The sequence below is a fragment of the Esox lucius genome, chromosome 17 (genome assembly GCF_011004845.1).
Source record: "Esox lucius isolate fEsoLuc1 chromosome 17, fEsoLuc1.pri, whole genome shotgun sequence".
NCBI lineage: Eukaryota > Metazoa > Chordata > Actinopteri > Esociformes > Esocidae > Esox > Esox lucius.
Window position 1 is genome coordinate 26,206,430 of NC_047585.1, and position 18,759 is coordinate 26,225,188.

At 40.9% G+C, this 18,759-nt stretch overlaps 1 protein-coding gene across 5 annotated transcripts in view; it reads left to right on the forward strand.

Annotated features, from left to right (window-relative positions):
- The window catches only part of epha8 (eph receptor A8), a 100,446-nt gene that overhangs the window by 34,712 nt on the left and 46,975 nt on the right, over positions 1–18,759 (forward strand). For 4 of the 5 annotated variants that reach the window (XM_020055863.1, XM_020055864.1, XM_010903634.3 and 1 more), the window contains exons 3-5: positions 9,672–9,869; positions 10,592–10,741; positions 10,970–11,285. In XM_020055863.1, coding sequence (XP_019911422.1) covers positions 9,672–9,869; positions 10,592–10,741; positions 10,970–11,285 — 664 coding nt within the window. Of the gene's footprint in view, positions 1–3,272; positions 3,291–9,671; positions 9,870–10,591; positions 10,742–10,969; positions 11,286–18,759 lie in introns of those variants that run through there. The other variant, XM_010903636.4, reaches the window with a different exon arrangement.

The following is an 18,759-nucleotide window of genomic DNA, read 5'->3' on the forward strand; positions in this document are numbered from 1 at the left end:
TTTTGGCATTTTAGGATTGCTGTAGTTATAAATAAATACTATTATTTTGGCTCTATTCTTGAATCATTTTGATTTTAAATCAAACAATATATACAATGTTAAATCCCCTTTTGGGCTAGATGTTGTTTATAGGTGCATCATTTTTAACTAGAATCATATATGTCAGTTAGACATGACATTGCAAGTTTGAAGCGAGGGGTTCTGATGACATGTCATGGGCTCATATTAGCATACATATTCAGGGTCGCAATCTGGCTCAGTAGCGTCACTTGAAGTGTTCTCCAGCAGTTTCCTCTGGATGTTTGTGCTTGTGTATTATTCCGCGGCTAGGGGACCCTAATTGGTCTTCTGACATCGGCTTAATGTTTAGATTTAAATTTTGTTAAATGAACAGGACGTACAAGGTACAATATGGGTCATTCAACAAAATGTAAACTTGCCAGTTCTCTGACAACAATGCAACAACAATAGGAAAAATCGAAGGAAACAAGTGTTAAGTTGATGAACATGCTTTGGCTGGGGTGTGTCATAACTGCTGATTGATAACTCTGTGGATCTCTTACAGTTTAGTACCAAGCAGTTCCCATACCAGGCTATGATGCAGCGACATGGGATGTTTGTGATGGCGCAGTGGCAGTATTTGTAGAGGACACCGGGTGGCAGGCCTAACTTCTTCTGTTGAGCCCTTTTCTACACTGTTGTGACAACATTGGTGGTTTTGATAATCCGCAACAAGTCCACTTTTACGTGAACACTGGGAACTTTGGAAACTGCTGTGTCTACTGTTACTCTATTGATATGGCTCTGCATTCCCTCCTTTGATTACCTTTGTTTCGCTGATGTTGAGAGATTGTTATCCCGCTACCACACAGCCAGTTTGCCTACCTCTCTCCTGCAGGCTGATTGTCCTGGCACACAGGCCTACAGAGCCGGTGTCGTTCGTGAAGCTGATGGCGGTTGCTGCTGTGCTCTGCCACACGGTCAAGAATGAACAGGGAGTAAAGCAGAAGGCTGAGGACACACCCCTGGGGGGCCCCAATGTTAAGAATCAGTGAGGAGGAATGTTGTTGCTGGTCCTCACAGCCAGACGTCTGCCTGTCAGAGGGTCCAGTATTGTCCAGGTCCAATTCTCTGAGTTCAGTTTGCAGGGAAGAGTTGGGTTGAATGCTCATTGACTCTACAGTCAATGAACACCGTCACCACACAGATGCTCCTCTTCTCCAGGAGAGTTTCGGCTGTGTAAAATGGATCCTGTGATCATGTCAATCTGCTTTTGCTGTCTTCTGCTGTTGAGATCTTGCAGGCCTCTTAAAGCGCTTCATGATGACGCGGCGAGAGCTACAGGGTGATATCTATTAGGACATGTCCCTTTGGTGTTCACGAAGCAGCTGCCTCCTGCCTGATTGCCCATTAAAGTCATCCCTATTTTCGGGCAGTATGTTTTCAGAAATTGCCTTGCTAGCCATTTGTGTCGGAAGAGTATAGCTAACCTTGTTATCTAATGCCAGAAACATTACTAGCTTCTCTCGTCAATGTTTATCATCGTCTGTGTATATATGGGGCTGGTTGCATTTGAATGAGTCATTATTACTGTACCAATGATTGTAATGACTTGTACTTCTTAGCTTTAGACATAGCTTCAGAAGGTTTGGGCACTTCAGGTTTGTATGGCTTCTCATTTGTGTCTGTAGGAAACATTGATAGTAAGAATCCTTCCAGGTATAAAATCTGCTTTTGGGTTTGATTTGAATTTAAGATTATGTTGTGGAGGCTCGTATTCTGTATAATTCATGTGAAAAGGTCCCAAGTTTATCCACCTCCAAAACTATGTTTTAGTAGAAAAATGTATCACCACATCGCTCCCTTTCAATTTCTCTTAAACAACCACAGTTTCACCCTCTGTGTATCTTTTTATTCCTCTCTCATGGTTTGATCATCCCTCGTTTTTTTTATATCTATTTCCCTCAAACTCTTTCTCTATTTCTTTCAATCCTTCTTTCCGTTTGATCCCTCCCTCGCTTTCTGTTTGTCCATCCCTCTCTCCGTCCTTTTATCACACTGTTGTTTTATCACACCGTTCCTCCCTCCCTCCTGCCTGTCCTCCTCTCTCATTCTATCTATCTATGCTCAAACTGACTCAAAGGTTCTCCCAAACCACAAACTAATCTGAAATTAAATCTCTCTAGGAGCAGAGCATTTTCAGATGTGGTTTTCTCTGTGATACAGTATGTGTTTCTGCAGGCCGTGTGAACGTTGATGAGAGTGAGCAAGATTCTGTTAGGGGAGGTCTTTTGGTGACAAGGGTACTACATCTGACTTTACTTTGGCCTGATTCTCTATGAGAGGAGACAGAATAGGTGTTATTGTGGGTTTGTGTGACTGCTGTGCACCGAATTCACCTTCTTTCTGTATTTGTATGTAGGTGCTGATCGTCCTTCTGATCCATCTCCAGTTAATGACTACCTCTTTCTGACAAACCCTGGAGATCTCCTCTTTGTACTCAGCGCTGTATTGTTGCTGTAATCATTATATTTCACTGTAAAGGTGGTGTCATTATGGTAGACTAGGTACACATTCTTTGAGAAAAGAAAACCACACTTGGCACATAGCAGTGTATTGATGTGAATAACCTCTGGTAGCTGCAGAAGGCGGTTGTATTAAACATTTTATTATGACCCCACTTCTGATAGGTCAGACCACAGGAACACGTAGTGTCTTCTGTTTCCTTCAGAACCCCTTGGAACTGAGTGGACCGGACCAATAAATAAATCAGACAGGAGGAGAAAAACCTCAATCAACTTACTTTTAAAAAAAATACAAATATTAAGATTTTTTATGTATCATTCAAACAATTTAAAATTATTCATTGGGTTGAGATCTGGTGACTGTGGGGGCCATTTCAGTACAGTGAACTCATTGTCATGTTCAAGAAACCAATTTGAAATGATTACAGCTTTGTGACATGGTGCATTATCCTGCTGGAAGTAGCCATCAGAGGACAGGCACATGGTGGTCATAAAGGGATGGACATGGTCAGAAACAATGCTCAGGTAGGCCGTGGCATTTAAACGATGCCCAATTGGCACTAAGGGGCCTAAAGTGTGCCAAGAAAACATCCCCCACACCATTACACCACCACCACCAGCCTGCACAGTGGTAACAAGGCATGATGGATCCATGTTCTCATTCTGTTTACGCCAAATTCTGACTCTACCATCTGAATGTCTCAACAGAAATCGAGACTCATCAGACCAGGCAACATTCTTCCAGTCTTCAACTGTCCAATTTTGGTGAGCTCGTGCAAATTGTAGCCTCTATTTGTGGTGGAGATGAGTGGTACCCGGTGGGGTCTTCTGCTGTTGTAGCCCATCCGCCTCAAGGTTGTGCGTGTTGTGGCTTCACAAATGCTTTGCTGCATACCTCGGTTGTAACAAGTGGTTATTTCAGTCAAAGTTGCTATTCTATCAGCTTGAATCAGTCGGCCCATTCTCCTCTGACCTCTAGCATCAACAAGGCATTTTCGCCCACAGGACTGCCGCATACTGGATGTTTTTCCCTTTTCACAGCATTCTTTGTAAACCCTAGAAATGGTTGTGCGTGAAAATCCCAGTAACTGAGCAGATTGTGAAATACTCAGACCGGCCCGTCTGGCACCAACAACCATGCCACGCTCAAAATTGCTTAAATCACCTTTCTTTCCCATTCTGACATTCAGTTTGGCGTTCAGGAGATTGTCTTGACCAGGACCACACCCCTAAATGCATTGAAGCAACTGCCATGTGATTGGTTGATTAGATAATTGCATTAATGAGAAATTGAACAGGTGTTCCTAATAATCCTTTAGGTGAGTGTATATATATATACATATATAAATACAGTATCTCACAAAAGTGAGTACACCCCTCACATTTCTGCAAAAATTTGATACACTTGCAAATAATTTCAACACTGAAGAAATTACACTTTTCTACAATGTAAAGTAGTGAGTGTACAGCTTGTATAACAGTGTACATTTTTTGTCCCCTCAAAATAACACAACACATAGCCATTAATGTCTAAACCGCTGGCAACAAAAGTGAGTACACCCCTAAGTGAAAATGTCCAAATTGGGCCCAATTAGCCATTTTCCCTCCCCAGTGTCATGTAACTCATTAGTGTTACAAGGTCTCAGGTGTGAATGGGGAGCAGGTGTGTTACATTTGGTGTCATCGCTCTCACACTCACTCATACTGGTCACTGGAAGTTCAACATGGCACCTCATGGCAAAGAACTCTCTGAGGATCTGAAAAAAATTATTGTGTCTCTACATTAAGATGGCCTAGGCTATAAGAAGATTGCTAAGACCATGAAACTGAGCTGCACTAAAAAAGTTGGAAAAGAAGGTTTTGAGTGAGGAACAGAAGGGTTTAAATTAAGAGACCACTGCATGTGGTTAATCTTTATTAAAACACAAGTACCAGTTTATTAGTTAAAATTATCTCTGTTGACGATGTGTAATACAGATCCTATGACCTGACAGTTACTGTGTGTGTTTGTGTGTGTGTGTGTGTGTGTGAGAGAGAGAGAGAGAGAGAGAGAGAGAGAGAGAGGGAGAGAGAGAGAGAGAGAGAGAGAGTGAGAGAGATGAAGGGAACCTGTCGTGGCTGCCACATGTGATGTATCCTGATGGGAGATTGTCTGGTTTGGCAGGCAGGAAACAGATGTGCAATTTACAGACCAATTAATTTATCTCTCTCACGCACACACTCTCTCTCTCTTTCCCTCTTTCATGCACACACACAAACATACACACACACTCGTCCACTCTCTGTGACTGTGCAATAGAGTTGTCTCATCTCCCTGTCACTCAGGCAAACAAACACTCCATGGAACACTCAGTGGAGCTGACAGCAGTCGGCCAATCACTGTAACCCTTTATCCCACTGTCACAACAAATTGATGCTTTCTCCTTATACAGATCTCTGTCCATCAGTTCATTAAGTTGCATGCAATATCTAAGCCACAAATGGGCTGAATTTGAAAAAACGTTGTTGAATGATCCATGTTGCCAAAGATATCCATAAAATTATAAAATTGCACTGACTGGCTGATTGACTGATTTACTAATTAAAGCAGACTTACGCTTTTAACCCAACTCCAGCTTTGAGTGGGGGTAGGGATGCCTGGGGATAGAGGAAGAGATCTGTCATTTACAAAAGCAAACATCATAGTAATCAACCCGAAATTTGTCATACCTGATAACTCAAATGTCCCAAGAAAATGTGTTCAATCACACGTGGGGCTTGACATGACTACTGTTACCATGTTTTATACCTCATGAACACACCAAGAATGGACACCAGGTGTGCCTGAATCATTATAAGAACTCTGAAATGAATTCCTAGAGACAAAAGGTGGGTCTCCAAAGTGAAGATGTTGATGGGAAGGAGGGCTAATGAGGGAGATAGAGAGGTCCTACATTGGCTAATTAGAGCAGGCCTCCAAGAGTTCAAGGACGATTTCAATTTAGCAGATAAAGATGAGAGGAGGAGGGGGTGAAGAGGGGTGAGATGGGGGAGACTTCCAAGATCTTAATTACCGCACTGATTTCTCTGTGGTTCTGCCCAGGGGGAGGCGGGTGAGGAGTGGTGAAGAGGGGTGAGGAGGGGTGAGGAGAAGGTGAGTAGAGGGAGGTAGTGGGTCTCATTGGGAAGCCCAGTGTTCTTAGCTGGAGCAGAATTCTGTTAGCTTCGGCCAAAAGCTCTTCTTAGGTCAAGTCTTTGCCTTTCAATTACCCAGACACTCGCATAATGCATTCAGCTCAGAAGGAACTCACTAAGCCCCAGGAATGGACAAGCACCCACGCTTGCACAAACTACACACACACACACACACACACAATCACACAAATGCATGCACGCATGCCCACACAGTCACAGACACACAAGCACACTCTCTCTTATTCCCTACACACTGCTCAGTGAAAATAATCATTTTTGATAACCACTGAGACATTCTGTCAAATAGGGTAAAAGCTGCCTCAACTACCTCATTGGCAATTACTCTCTTTGACCTGAGTTCTACATCAGTAGAATCTGTCAAAAGTTTTGTGGTTTTAATACATTCAAATGCAGACTTGCAATAGTATTTGGTGTACAGTAGCACAGTGTTTTCATCTGCGTCTTGTTTTTTTCCGCTTCCTGGGTTGTTCCAGTTTATGACCCAACTGCTAGGTTACATGCATTGGGTCAATTTAGCCCTGTTAGCAAAAGACTAATATTAATCCTTGATTACAAATGAACTATTGTATGACATCTTCAATACTTATCAGATTTAGCAGGGCTTGTCAGAGCAAAACCCAATCACAACTTGAGAAAAGTAACACCGAAACGTGTGAGAGTGTATGCTGTTCCGAGCGACTATGAGATCTTCTGTCTGTTGTTGAAGTAATACTTTTAAAAAGTTTAACATTCACAAGGACTCTTTAAGCCAGGCGGTGTCAGAAGACCCAAGAAAGTCTTCAGCCACCGAATTTACACCCTCAACTGCAGTCCCAAGGAAGACAGCCCTACACCGTCAGCCCGTGAATGACATTTTACATCATCACATCTAAGTGTTCCTGCAAGTGCATTTGCCCAAGCAAGGGAGAGCGATCAGAGTTGACTAAATCACTACAGATTTTACAAACTAGCTATTCACCACACAAGGAGTATGACCGACGAGGTTTGAGTCTGACACCAAAAGGTTGTCGCTTTGAGGAAATTTGACAGTTCGCGGTCACCGGCGCTAGACACATGAATACAGTTTGCATTGAATTGTGGGTGATATCAATCCTGCAAGAGAGCAAAATTGGTCACTAGTCCCCTCAAGCTAAATCAAGGGCCAAGGGGCAGCTTTTGTAAATTGAACCGACACTTAAGATGGCAAACAAAACCTCATTCAGTCTAGATAGGGATTCCCTCGAGGGAAAGTGACAAGGGTGAGTGCCTAGGGTCTGTCTACTTGGTGTAGGGAGTCCAGCCATGCACTGCTCTCTGTACTACTGCATGGCTGGCACGTTATGCAGGGCCAGTGCTTCAAGTCTTTAACCAGCATGACCCTGTACAGCATCTATCTGCATTGTTACCGAAGACCGTAAAACAAGAATCAAAAAATGATTATCAAATGACTTTCTAGTTTATACCCATTTTAACATGCAGCACAGACTGTATGTTTACACACTAGATTGTGCCTAGAAGTAGATCAAATGATAAAGTCAGTACCTCATATACATAACGAATAATTGTAATAATAGTTCAGCTGTGTTTTGTTCCCTGAGAATAAGTTTAATGGAATCATTGATCAATTACATGTTTATTAACCCAAAAGAAGTACATGGCCTAAACATTAGTTTAGAATGTCAACTGATCTATTTTGTGATTATCGAAAACAGCTGGAGTTAGTATCTATATTCTACATTGTATCCAGCCCACGTAGCGTATAGACCTATACATCATACTGAAGTACTAATTCGTGACCGGGTCTTGATTTATTAAGTAGGTAGACAGGCATCAAAAATGGGTTGCCCAAAATGGATGTAAAGAAAACAGTGAGTCCTGAGGGCGAAAACAGCTTGATGATGACAGAGATCAAAGGAGAATGGGAAGAATTTGTGCAAGCCAGCAGGCGGGCTACATACAGGCAAATAACATTACAGTGCAACAGTGGAATGCACAATTGTCGGTTGAGCTATTTTAGCAGACAACCACAACAGGCTCCACTCCTATCAACTAAAAACAAGAAGCAGTTGCTCCAGTCGGCAAGCAATCACCAACACTGGACAATTAAGAGTGAAAAAAACGTTGACTGGTCTGACAAATTTTGGTTCACTCCGCTTGAATGAATGGACTGTTTAGAGATAGATATATACTGTACATAACACTGTTCAATCAGCCGCAACGTTAACCTTAACGTTTACCCTAAAGATCCCATGACTTAACGAATTCACTCTAATCCAGAGAAAATGACTCCTCAACCAGTTCTACATGGGTGTACCTAAAAAACTGCCCACAAGTATATATTATGAAGTACTTTGAAGTAAGCAGGCATAACAAAACATATTTCAGGTTGAACAGTTTGTGAGCTTTTGCTATTTAAATATATGTTTGGTGGTTTATAGGCTGAGCGTCAGCCTCTCTTAAAAACAATGCAGTAAGTTTATTAGTTCTGTGTGGGAGGAATTGGTCATGTATTTAAATTTTGTGGGCATGTAAATTTTAAAATGTATCATATTACAAATGACATTTTTTTCTGCTGGGAGGAGGAACAGCCCTACTTTGAGATGAGGACGGTGCATCTTTAAGTTAATAGGCAGAACCTTTTTTTTTTACAACAATCTCTAAACATTTGTTTCCAGGTTTTTCATAGTATGCGTTTTCATATAAACACACAAACTTGTTCAAAGCATCTATTCTTTTTAGAGGCAGTTATTTTTAACGAACATTATTGCAGCACCTTGCAAAAAAACACAAAACACTAGGAGGCCGATGAGGACAAGATCAGTATTATCAGAGGACCTTAGAATTAGCTGTCAAAACAGAAATCTCCATCTATATTTGTCACTCCAGCTAAGTAAAAATGACTGACATGGCATGTTCCAATGGAATTCGATGATTTGTGCTTGCAAACCTGCTTACGCGTGTTGACTTTCCCCACTAAAACTAATCCTGTGCAAATAGGGGTGTAGATACTTGATAAATGAGATATGAGGCGCAATGTCAAACCAGAGGGGTTGTAGGGGCTGGCTATCGGATTATTTTTTGTGTTTAAATAAATATTATCTGTGAGAGTAAATATCATTCCTCAAATCTCAATATTGGAATAGCAACCACTTTGTTTGAATGTGTAAGTAATATTCAAAAGTATATTATAGTACAATATGTAATCTGACCAAAAGTTTAAGTAAAATGTACATTTGCACTGTGTAAACCTAAAATGAAATGCCCTGTGAAAACAAATGGCAAGATAACATAAAAAATCTATTTAAAATCTATTAATAATGAAAACATCCCATGTTTGCGTTATGCCCAACAATCTAATCTCTTGGTCAAAATAACACAGCATTAGTTCTGTCCAGTAATTAGCCAACCAAATGCAAAATATTGGGTTGGGCCTCTTTGAGAGTGTTCACACTTCATATATAGCACTGAAGAGAGTAGGATGCGCTGCTTCAGATATCACATTCTTGAGTGTCAAACATAAAGCACACAATGGATGTCTAGTCCCTTAAAACAGATAATCAATCGACCTGCCTACAATACGCAGAAGGAATTAAGCATTGATGCCTGACACACTGGAGGGTGAGTGGGTAATTACTATGGGACTAATTAAAGCAATAGACTGGCGTCCATATAAAAACATGTCAGACTGTAATACTGTAGCTACGGATGGAAATATAATCATGCTGTGACAGTAGCAGATCTGCCTGACTAACTGCATGACGTTGCACTGTTTTATTCAGTATACCTTTTCAGGGATTAGACACAAAACAATACAACAGAGCAGTAAAATGATCAGATACAAAGTGCTCTATATTAATGAATCCCTGGATGTTCATACTCTACCTCTGATTGGAGGGGACTGTCTATTAGATTTTTGTTCTCTGAACCCCATTTGTTTTCCTTTTGTCTTTGTCCCTCGGGTCCATCCTGCAGTGGGATGCGATAAATGAGATGGATGAGTATTTCAGTCCCATCCACACGTACCAGGTGTGTAACGTGATGAGTCCCAGTCAGAACAACTGGTTGAGGACGGGCTGGATCCCTCGTGACGGAGCCAGGAGGATCTACATTGAACTCAAGTTCACCCTGCGAGACTGCAACAGCATGCCTGGTGTACTGGGCACCTGCAAGGTACCAGAGGAAGACGAGCAAAAACATCAGTTTCAATATGACAAAACTTTCAGAGTGAAAAATAAACAAACTTTGTAGTTATTATTATTAGAGGATTTTTCCTGGAAATATTAATGGTGTATATTTGGCTTTGGCCCATCTATTAACACACCATTGTGTTTCATGTGTAGGTGTAACAAAGCATATTAATAGTATTTCTTATTTTGATAAAAACCAATGAAAAATGTAAACATGGCTATAGAAAAAAAAATTGGCAAATAAATATTTATTTGCCTAATAATAATATCCTGAGAAAAAGTTATAGTTGACCTGTGACCAATCGCAACACTTCTTTTCTTTGTCATTGCACATCCTGCAAACCATAGACAGAAATCGACTTTTTCATTCTGTTAGTAATGCATACATCCCACTGGAACTTTGACAAGCACATTTGTAGTATATTCTGTTCAAAACTATATTAAAGAATTTGCTATATCCACAATGTTTTATTTTACAGCATTCATTTTGGATTTTGCAATATTCGGTGCATACTTTCTTGTAGAAATATTTTATTGAAATTAAAATGCTACTCATATTGCAGAGCATGCAGTAAAGTACAATTTTAGTGTCTTGGTTCTGATTTGTGAGGAATCATCCTTTTCTGTTCATAGTCCATTCAGTTCAAATTTTTCGATGTGGTGTAGTAATTAATGAGTACATCTGTTCTTTTATTTGATGAACAGGAGACATTTAACCTGTACTACTATGAGTCCGACCGAGCTGTGGGTGCAGCCATTGTAGAGACCCAGTTCATCAAGATCGACACTATTGCTGCTGATGAGAGCTTCACTGGAGTGGACCTGGGAGTCAGGAGGCTTAAACTCAACACTGAGGTACGCTCATTCATTATAACCAAAGCGCACAATTACGTGGATTGATAAAGTTAGGCAAAGTTACTTTTTGTGAGTGAACAGCACCGATATCTAGTTGCTAGCCAGCGTGTCATTGAAGTAAATTGATCCGGTCTTAGGACTTCCACAGATCCACATTTGACTTTGCATTTACATTTACTTAATATTTTGCGAGGGTTCGTAGTGAGTCATATCCTGCCCCTGCCCCAGGTGAGAGGTGTGGGCCCACTCACTAGACGAGGCTTCTACCTAGCCTTCCAGGACATCGGGGCGTGCATAGCCCTAACCTCGGTCAGGGTGTACTACAAACGCTGCTCCAGTGTGGGCCGCAACCTGGCCATGTTCACCGACGTGGTAACTGGCGCTGACTCCTCCTCCCTGGTGGAGGTCAGGGGTCAATGTGTGGACCATGCCGAGGAGAGAGACACGCCCAAGATGTACTGCAGCGCTGAGGGAGAGTGGTTGGTGCCCATCGGGAGGTGTGTCTGCAGCGCAGGTTTTGAGGAACACAGAGAGTCCTGTGTCGGTAGGTCCAGATTTGGGTGATTGATGTTGTGTTGGACTTTTTTTAACCTTATGTAACTTTTCTGCTGTACTTTAGTTTAACTTTGCATTTTACTCGTGCTTTGTGGTCCATGTTCAGCCCATGGATATTATCTGCCTGTTTTGTTTGGTTCAGATTTATTGAAACCCAACTTGTCCTAGTCCGATGATTTGGTTGTAAACAGTAAGTTCCTGAAAGCTTTTTCCATTTTGGTGAGTCATAGAAGATAACTCAAGTTTTGTTTTTCATTCCTTGTTGCTTGGTATATTTTTTGTTTTGTTTTCTTTGATGGACTGACTTAATTTGGGGACCTGTGCATATTTTAGGTTGCTAGGGTTACAGTAATTAAAAACGATTAATCACAGGGACTAGATAATTAAACGCTAAAAGCATTCTTTCAGCTAAATGAGCTAATCGAGACAAACGACGTACGGAACACTGGTTAACCTTTCTTGTTTCACAAAGTTACACACACACACACACACACGTCCTCTAATATTTCACGTACCTGTTTACATGTTTACTGCCTGAAGAAAACAGTTTCCTGTGGAGAAAGAAGTTGACAACTCCTGGCAAACACATATACAGACACAAATATATACACAAACACCCACACAGATTAAGGTCAATTAAGTGTATGTGTTTTTTGTGTCTAAAGGGAGACACATAATGAGTCTCTGTCTCCCATTAGAACTTCGATCAATATGTACACACAAGCACACAAGTTATACGTGAGAAAAGAGGTCACAAATTACATTTTCAAGACGTGAACATAGCTCTAAAAGGACTAACTCTAACAGGACTAACTCTAACAGGACTAATTCTGATAGGACTAACTCTAACAGGACTAATTCTAACAGGACTAATTCTAACAGGACTAGCTCTAACAGAACAAGCTCTAACAGCACTAGATCTAACAGCATAGCTCTAACAGCACTAGCTGGGTGGTAGTACTGTAGTAGCTGTAGTAGAGAGATGCCGTGTGCATGTGTGCGTGCAGATGTGCTGGGTTACGTGTGTGCACGTGCGTGTGTGCGTGTGTGTGTACAGGACTTGTATCTCTGTGACCAAACTGGGTCGCTGTGCTAATTCACCTCTCTCTAGTCACGCACATCCCAGGACACGATACAAGACGCTGTCACAGAGCACGCAGACAGCCTGAGCACGAGAGAGAGCCCTGAGCACGAGAGAGAGCCCCAGAGAGGGAGACACAAAGAGAGGTAGAAAGACAGATAGAGACAGTGTGATAAAGACAGAGGGAGAGAGATAGTGAGAGAGAGACAAAGACAGAGAGCGGTTGTAAAATGAGTTAAGCGGTTAAGCAGTATGCGTGCAAGAGAAACTGTTGGCTATGTGTGTTTAGTGTCAACCATGCTTGTGTGTGCACGTTTAAGTGGCTCTCTCCTGACCAAGGCTCACTAGAGATCTGGGCTTCTCTTTGAGAGAAAGGTTGTCTATGTGAAGCATTGCGTGATGTTGCTTCACGTGTCAAACAAAGAAATGAGAGTAATGGAAGACGGCGAAGAGAGAGGGAGGACAGAGGAGATTGGTAGAAGAGACGAGAGACGGCTCTCTGTTTGATTTAGGAGCCTGGTTGACATCTATCTTGTCGTGTTTAAACTGACATGGGATTCAAAATAGAGCATGACACTACATTGTTTGCGTGTGTGTATGAGTGTGTGTGTTTGCGTGCAAGCCAGCCCTGGGGCTTTTGACCGCCAAGGGAGACTGGAGTAAAGTGGCCCATACAGAGATACAGAGAGTGCGACCGAGGACACACTGATAAGGAACACACATACTTAGCCTGATCACATTCACTCAAGTCAACCGGTCTATCTGACCTTGTTACAGACAGAGGCATCGTGGAGACACACGGGGGTATGGGGGGGGGAGACACGGACCACCTAGCCATCTCAGTGGGTTGACTCACTGCAATATAAATATGCTGTGAAAGTGTTTGTTCATTGCCAAGACAGGCATGGCATTAGATCTATGAATGAGGTCAAGTACACCAAACATTGAATCCCACGCTGGACGGAAAACATTTTAACTATCCACCAAGTCTGCAACAATGGCCTGATCATCTGTTTCAAAGGCAAACAAACATATTTTCTGATTTTTTTTGAGTGAGTCTGAGTGCTGAGGTATTTTGTTTAGTTCCACACCATCTGTTTAAAGTACCTGTGTCTTGGTTTCTTTTTAGTTTCCTTTTTTAATGGTACCTTTTTCCCTGAGAGACAGTTAGTAGTCAGAGAAGTGTTATAAATGAAGAGGCTGTAAGTTGTTAGTAAGGAAACAGAACACCTGCAGATTTTTCTTTGTACATTTGCAGCATAATTTGTTTTGTTTTTACTTACAAATGAATAATATACACCAATTGATTCTTTAATTTCTTAACTTATAAATGACTCATGAACTTATTTCGACTGTCAAATCCCATCTGAACCTAAAATATCAGCTTGTTTTTCTCTAATATTTCTAAACTATGGAAATGTAAACAAACACTGTACAGCCTGAAAACATGGATATCATGAGATATCATGGATGGGCAGGCCTTGCTTTCATAGCTTTGTCTGTGAATGACAGAGAAGTTACATTTCCCCAGATTCGTCCCTCAGTTTTTTAATGAAATACTGGTGGTGTCACCACTTTATTATGGTTCAAATAGGATCCATGCTTTAAAGTAAATCTCTCCTGGTGTCTCTCCAGGAGCTGGATAACATTAGATTTTTTCCATAAAGCGAACTTTACATACAATGTAGAATAACCATCATGGCCACACTAACATGGCTGAGTATTTTAGCTATTGATTATTCAGAATTATAGTATATTCAAATATTCATAAAATGTGTTAAATACCTTAAGTATTATGGATCCTTGCATTGTTAGTGGATTACTAAATATTCTCTATACTGTATTAAAAGCCTAAGACGAGCACTGGATAATTAACTAAGAGATGTTTTTTCATACTTAGATAATGGATGGTGTTGGACGAAGAAGCAAACTCATTGGTTATTCATCATTCAAAGTGCTTTTATTAAATCCAGAAATCTGAGGATCCTTCAAGTCCTTAAAGTTTATATTCATTCATTATAATTTTCAGTGGAGGATTGTATGATTTAGTCATTGGTGTTTTCAATTATTTTACATATTTTTGATAATCCCTTATTTTTCTCTGGGTTAGGATTACTCCATTTTTGAAAACGTATTCAATGCTCTATGCTTTCTGAGGGACCAAAAATATCACAATGAAGTATTTTATTTTCCAAATTTTAACGTGTCAGGTAATTACAAAAGTTCCTCCCCACCTACAAAAATATGTATTTCTCAGATTTTCACAAGAATGTGTGTACGTGTGGAACAATGGGGCCCGGCAGCTCTTTTAATTTGTCACTTTCCCTCGTAAACAGACACCAATTATTGGCTCCTTCAGACACTGAGGGATTGTGGGATTGTTTTGGGCCTCTGACTCTCCTGTCATTGCACTCTCATTCCTGTCAGTCAGCAAGAGAAAGGAGGGAGAGGAGGAACAGATAGAGATAAAGGGAGGGAGTGAGAGAGACAGAAAGAGATGGAAAAGGGGAGAGGGAGCGAGGGAGGAAGAAAAGGCTAGAGAAGGCAGAGAAAGTAGAGACAGTCTGACACTTTGCCACATATTGTGATCATTATCTGTCAATGTGTCATTGTAGAAAATATCACAGTCGACAATGAGCATTTAATATACTTGTTTTATTTATTTAATTCATCACACAAAGACGATGGAGTCATCCTGGAGGGGGGCTTTCATACTGCCTCTTTCACTGGCCTGTCAGCATCTCCTTTACTCGCTCCCTCTCGCTGTCTGTCTCTCACCCACACACAAACACACATGCACACTGTGATTTACGTGCCCTCCTCTGGCAGGATGACATGGGGAGCACCCGAAGCACCTCTAGGTCCCTGGGGTCCTTCCAGAGGGGACACCTGACAGTTATGAAGAGGCCACCACTACACCTGCTGTAGTAAAGGGGTCACAACTAGGTTTTGCCTTGGGCAAATTGTTTCTGAGTCCTTAGTTTGAGGACTAGACTATAATTTAGCTTGCAGTATGAAAAAGAACTTTAAAACCTCTAGGTACTGTAATATATAATAATTTCAGTGTTAGTAATATATTTATGTCTGATCTTATTACACTGATGAAAACACCAGAAAAGGATATAAATGTGTTTTGAGGAGGATGGTTTGAGAGGTAATACATTATCCAAGGTTCACAGTTGGAAAATTGAAAAGTTGGTAGAATCTTGGGTCAACAATTGTCAAAACTACAATTACACTCTGCCTCCATGCCATCAAACTATTTGTACGTATATTTTTCCAGAAGGCAGCCTCTACACCCATCAAGTCATAAACCCAATTGAAACAGTGACTGAAATTGGTTTCTATGGTTAGAGAGACAGTCCTGAATAAGAGAAAGACCGTCAAATCTACTTCCCACTTTAAAGAATTGTGTTGAATATGGAGATGTTGTGGGAATGTTTTGCTTCCAAATGCACTGGAACCTTGTTAGGACACAAGATGTTCCAGGAGTTTTACTAACAATATCTCTGTCAGGAGGATAAGCAGGCTTGTCATTAAAACTTTCAGTAGACCAATAATCCAAAATATACCCCCAGATTCACAAAAAAAGTATTGCTGACCACAGAATCAAACAGAATCAAAACTGTCCCCTGATCAAATGCCAATGATTAACATGACACTTACTGTCAACAAGCCAAGTCCGTAGCCATTCTCTATGCGTATTCACAGACTATGTCATGGACATGAGATTTTACAAAAATCTTTGACATCCCAATTCATAAGATATATTCATAATAAATTATACGTTTTAGTAGCGTTTGTGACATATCATACATTTTCAAAGCGTTTTCATAGCGTTTCATAGTGTTTGTCTAGCGTTCGTAACAGAAGTTACGTTTTAATAGCGTTTGTGACATGTTACGTTTTTGCCAATTCCTAATATATTGTATGTTTTGGTAGCGAATTGTAATGTAACCTAACTTAAAGTACAGTATCGTACGATATTGAGTGCCATTGATTTACATGTAATAGTTGGTGTTTTCCAATCAGACCAGGATGTTCGTTCAGAGCCGGCAGACATTGGTGCAGCCGCAGTGTTGTCAGCAGCCCATTTAGCTGCAATATACACAACATGCTGAAGGGACTTAAGAGCATGTTTTCGGTAGTTGTTCGTTACCTTGATAAATGACCCTGCCTTATCAGTTTATGTTGGGAATGCACAACATGTATGGTAGTCCGTGTCCCTTGACATTATTGTTTTCGACCCACAGAACCTGTCCATTCCACAAAAACAAAAATGATCATGTTTGCTTTGCCTTGTACAATGCCATGTTTGGGTTCTGCTCTAGAATGCACAATAACCTTTGATTGGTCAAAACAAATGAGCCATCAAATATTATTGGACAAAAAGACAACACCGGTACTTTACTACACAGAGGGTGGGGAAGAAGCGCCACAGACACATTTTAATGGCCCTGGGCAATACTCAGTCGCCCGGGGCCAGTTGAACTCTGATCCCTGGTGAGCCAGATTTGGTGCTCGTGCTAGCTGCTGCGGCCCAGCTGAAATAGAAGTAATCTCTTGATAAATTACAGCTTGAATAGAATGGACAAATCTGGCAACATTTTCACATCTAATAGCAATGGAACAATATACAGATGGATGGAAAATTAAAGTGTCTCAGTAAGGTGTTGGGCCACGAGAAGCAAGAACAGCTTCAATGCATCTTGGCATAGATTCTGTGAGTCTCCAGAACTCCCCTGGAGGGATGGAACACCATTCTTCTAAAAGATATCCCCTTGTTTGGTGTTTTGATGATGGTGGTGGAGAGTGCTGCCTAACCCGCCAGTCCAAAAATTCCCATTGGTGTTCAATTGGGTTGAGGTCTGTTGACTACGAAGGCCATGGCTTATGATTCACGTCATTTTCATACTCATCAAACAATAGTCACCCCTTATTGTCACCCCTCAACATGAGTCCTCTCTCAAGCCCTATTAATTGGGACATTGTCATCCATTGTCTATCCCAACAGGATTGAAATGTTTCACCATCAGATAAAGGTGATCACTCAGATTAAATTTGTGATCATTTGCAGTGACCCCTCCCTCTAAGGGGACAAGGGTATCAAAGCAATGTCTGGAAAATACCCCCCCACAGCATAACAGTGCCTCCAAACCCCCTTACTGTATGGGTAAAGTACCCAGGCATGTACCGTTCTCTTGGTGTAGAATATAGTGAAGGATGACTCATCTGACCATATCACGTTTTTCCACACCTCTGTACACCAGTGCCTATTGTTTTCGCACCACTGAACTTTCAAATGTCCGTTTGTCTTCATAATGAGGGGTTTATGCACTGCAACCCTACTATAATATCGCTCTCTGTGTAGTTCTCGACTAAGTGCTCTTGATGAAACAGTCTGATCACGTCCTGCATTGACATTCTTAGTCACCTGGGAAAGAGTTGCTCTTCTGTCTTTCCTTACATATTGTGGTAACACACAAGCATCACAATCATTGAATGTGCACTATCAACCAACATTTCTAACCCTATTTACTGATGTCTTTCCCATACATCTAAATGCAGATGTAACTTTAGGCACTGTTCCTATTAAAACACTTCACAGTTGAGCAGTCTTTGTTACTAAAGTTCCTGCCATCTGTGTCTCAATAATGAACCCTCTTTCACTTTGATTCTTTCCTCTTGCCATCTTGATCTGAAATAGAGTTTTACTTGGCCTGCTCAGCATTTTCATACATGCCACAGAGCATGATGAGATGTTCATTGTTTAGTTGTATCACCCAGTACACATGTATGGAACTATCTGTATTTGTTATGTTCCTCCACTCATTTATTCAGGTCTGTGTCTGTTTCTTTCTTTGGTTTGGGATTTTAGGTGTTCATATAGAACCTGGTGGTTCTTCCTCTCCTTTCTTCTCATTGGTTTACACAAGCATGCTCACCACTAGTGTCATTGAAAATTGAGCAAACTGGGATTTTTAAAGACATTTTACCAAAAAAGACAATATCGGATTCCCATTGTATCTGTGGATTTGTCCTTGGAGTAGAGAAACACGTGTCCTTAACTGCGACACCACAAAGTGATGCATTTCCTGGGTGTCGGTATAGCGTCTCGACATTAAATAATTTTGTCAGGCATTACCAACATGCAAAGTTTGAATACTTTACTAGACCCCATTAAGCATTGTGTTAAACTTACTAACATCTCTTATTCATTTTACTTCCACCACAAATAGCATCTTTGAACTGTGTGGCTTTTGCCACTGGCCGTTTTAACAGCTTATTAGCCAATAATAGGCTTACTAGTATCTACTAACTTACTACTTGGAATAGTCATAAGAACTGAGCAATTTCTAGTGAGACTGAAGATGTATCCAGC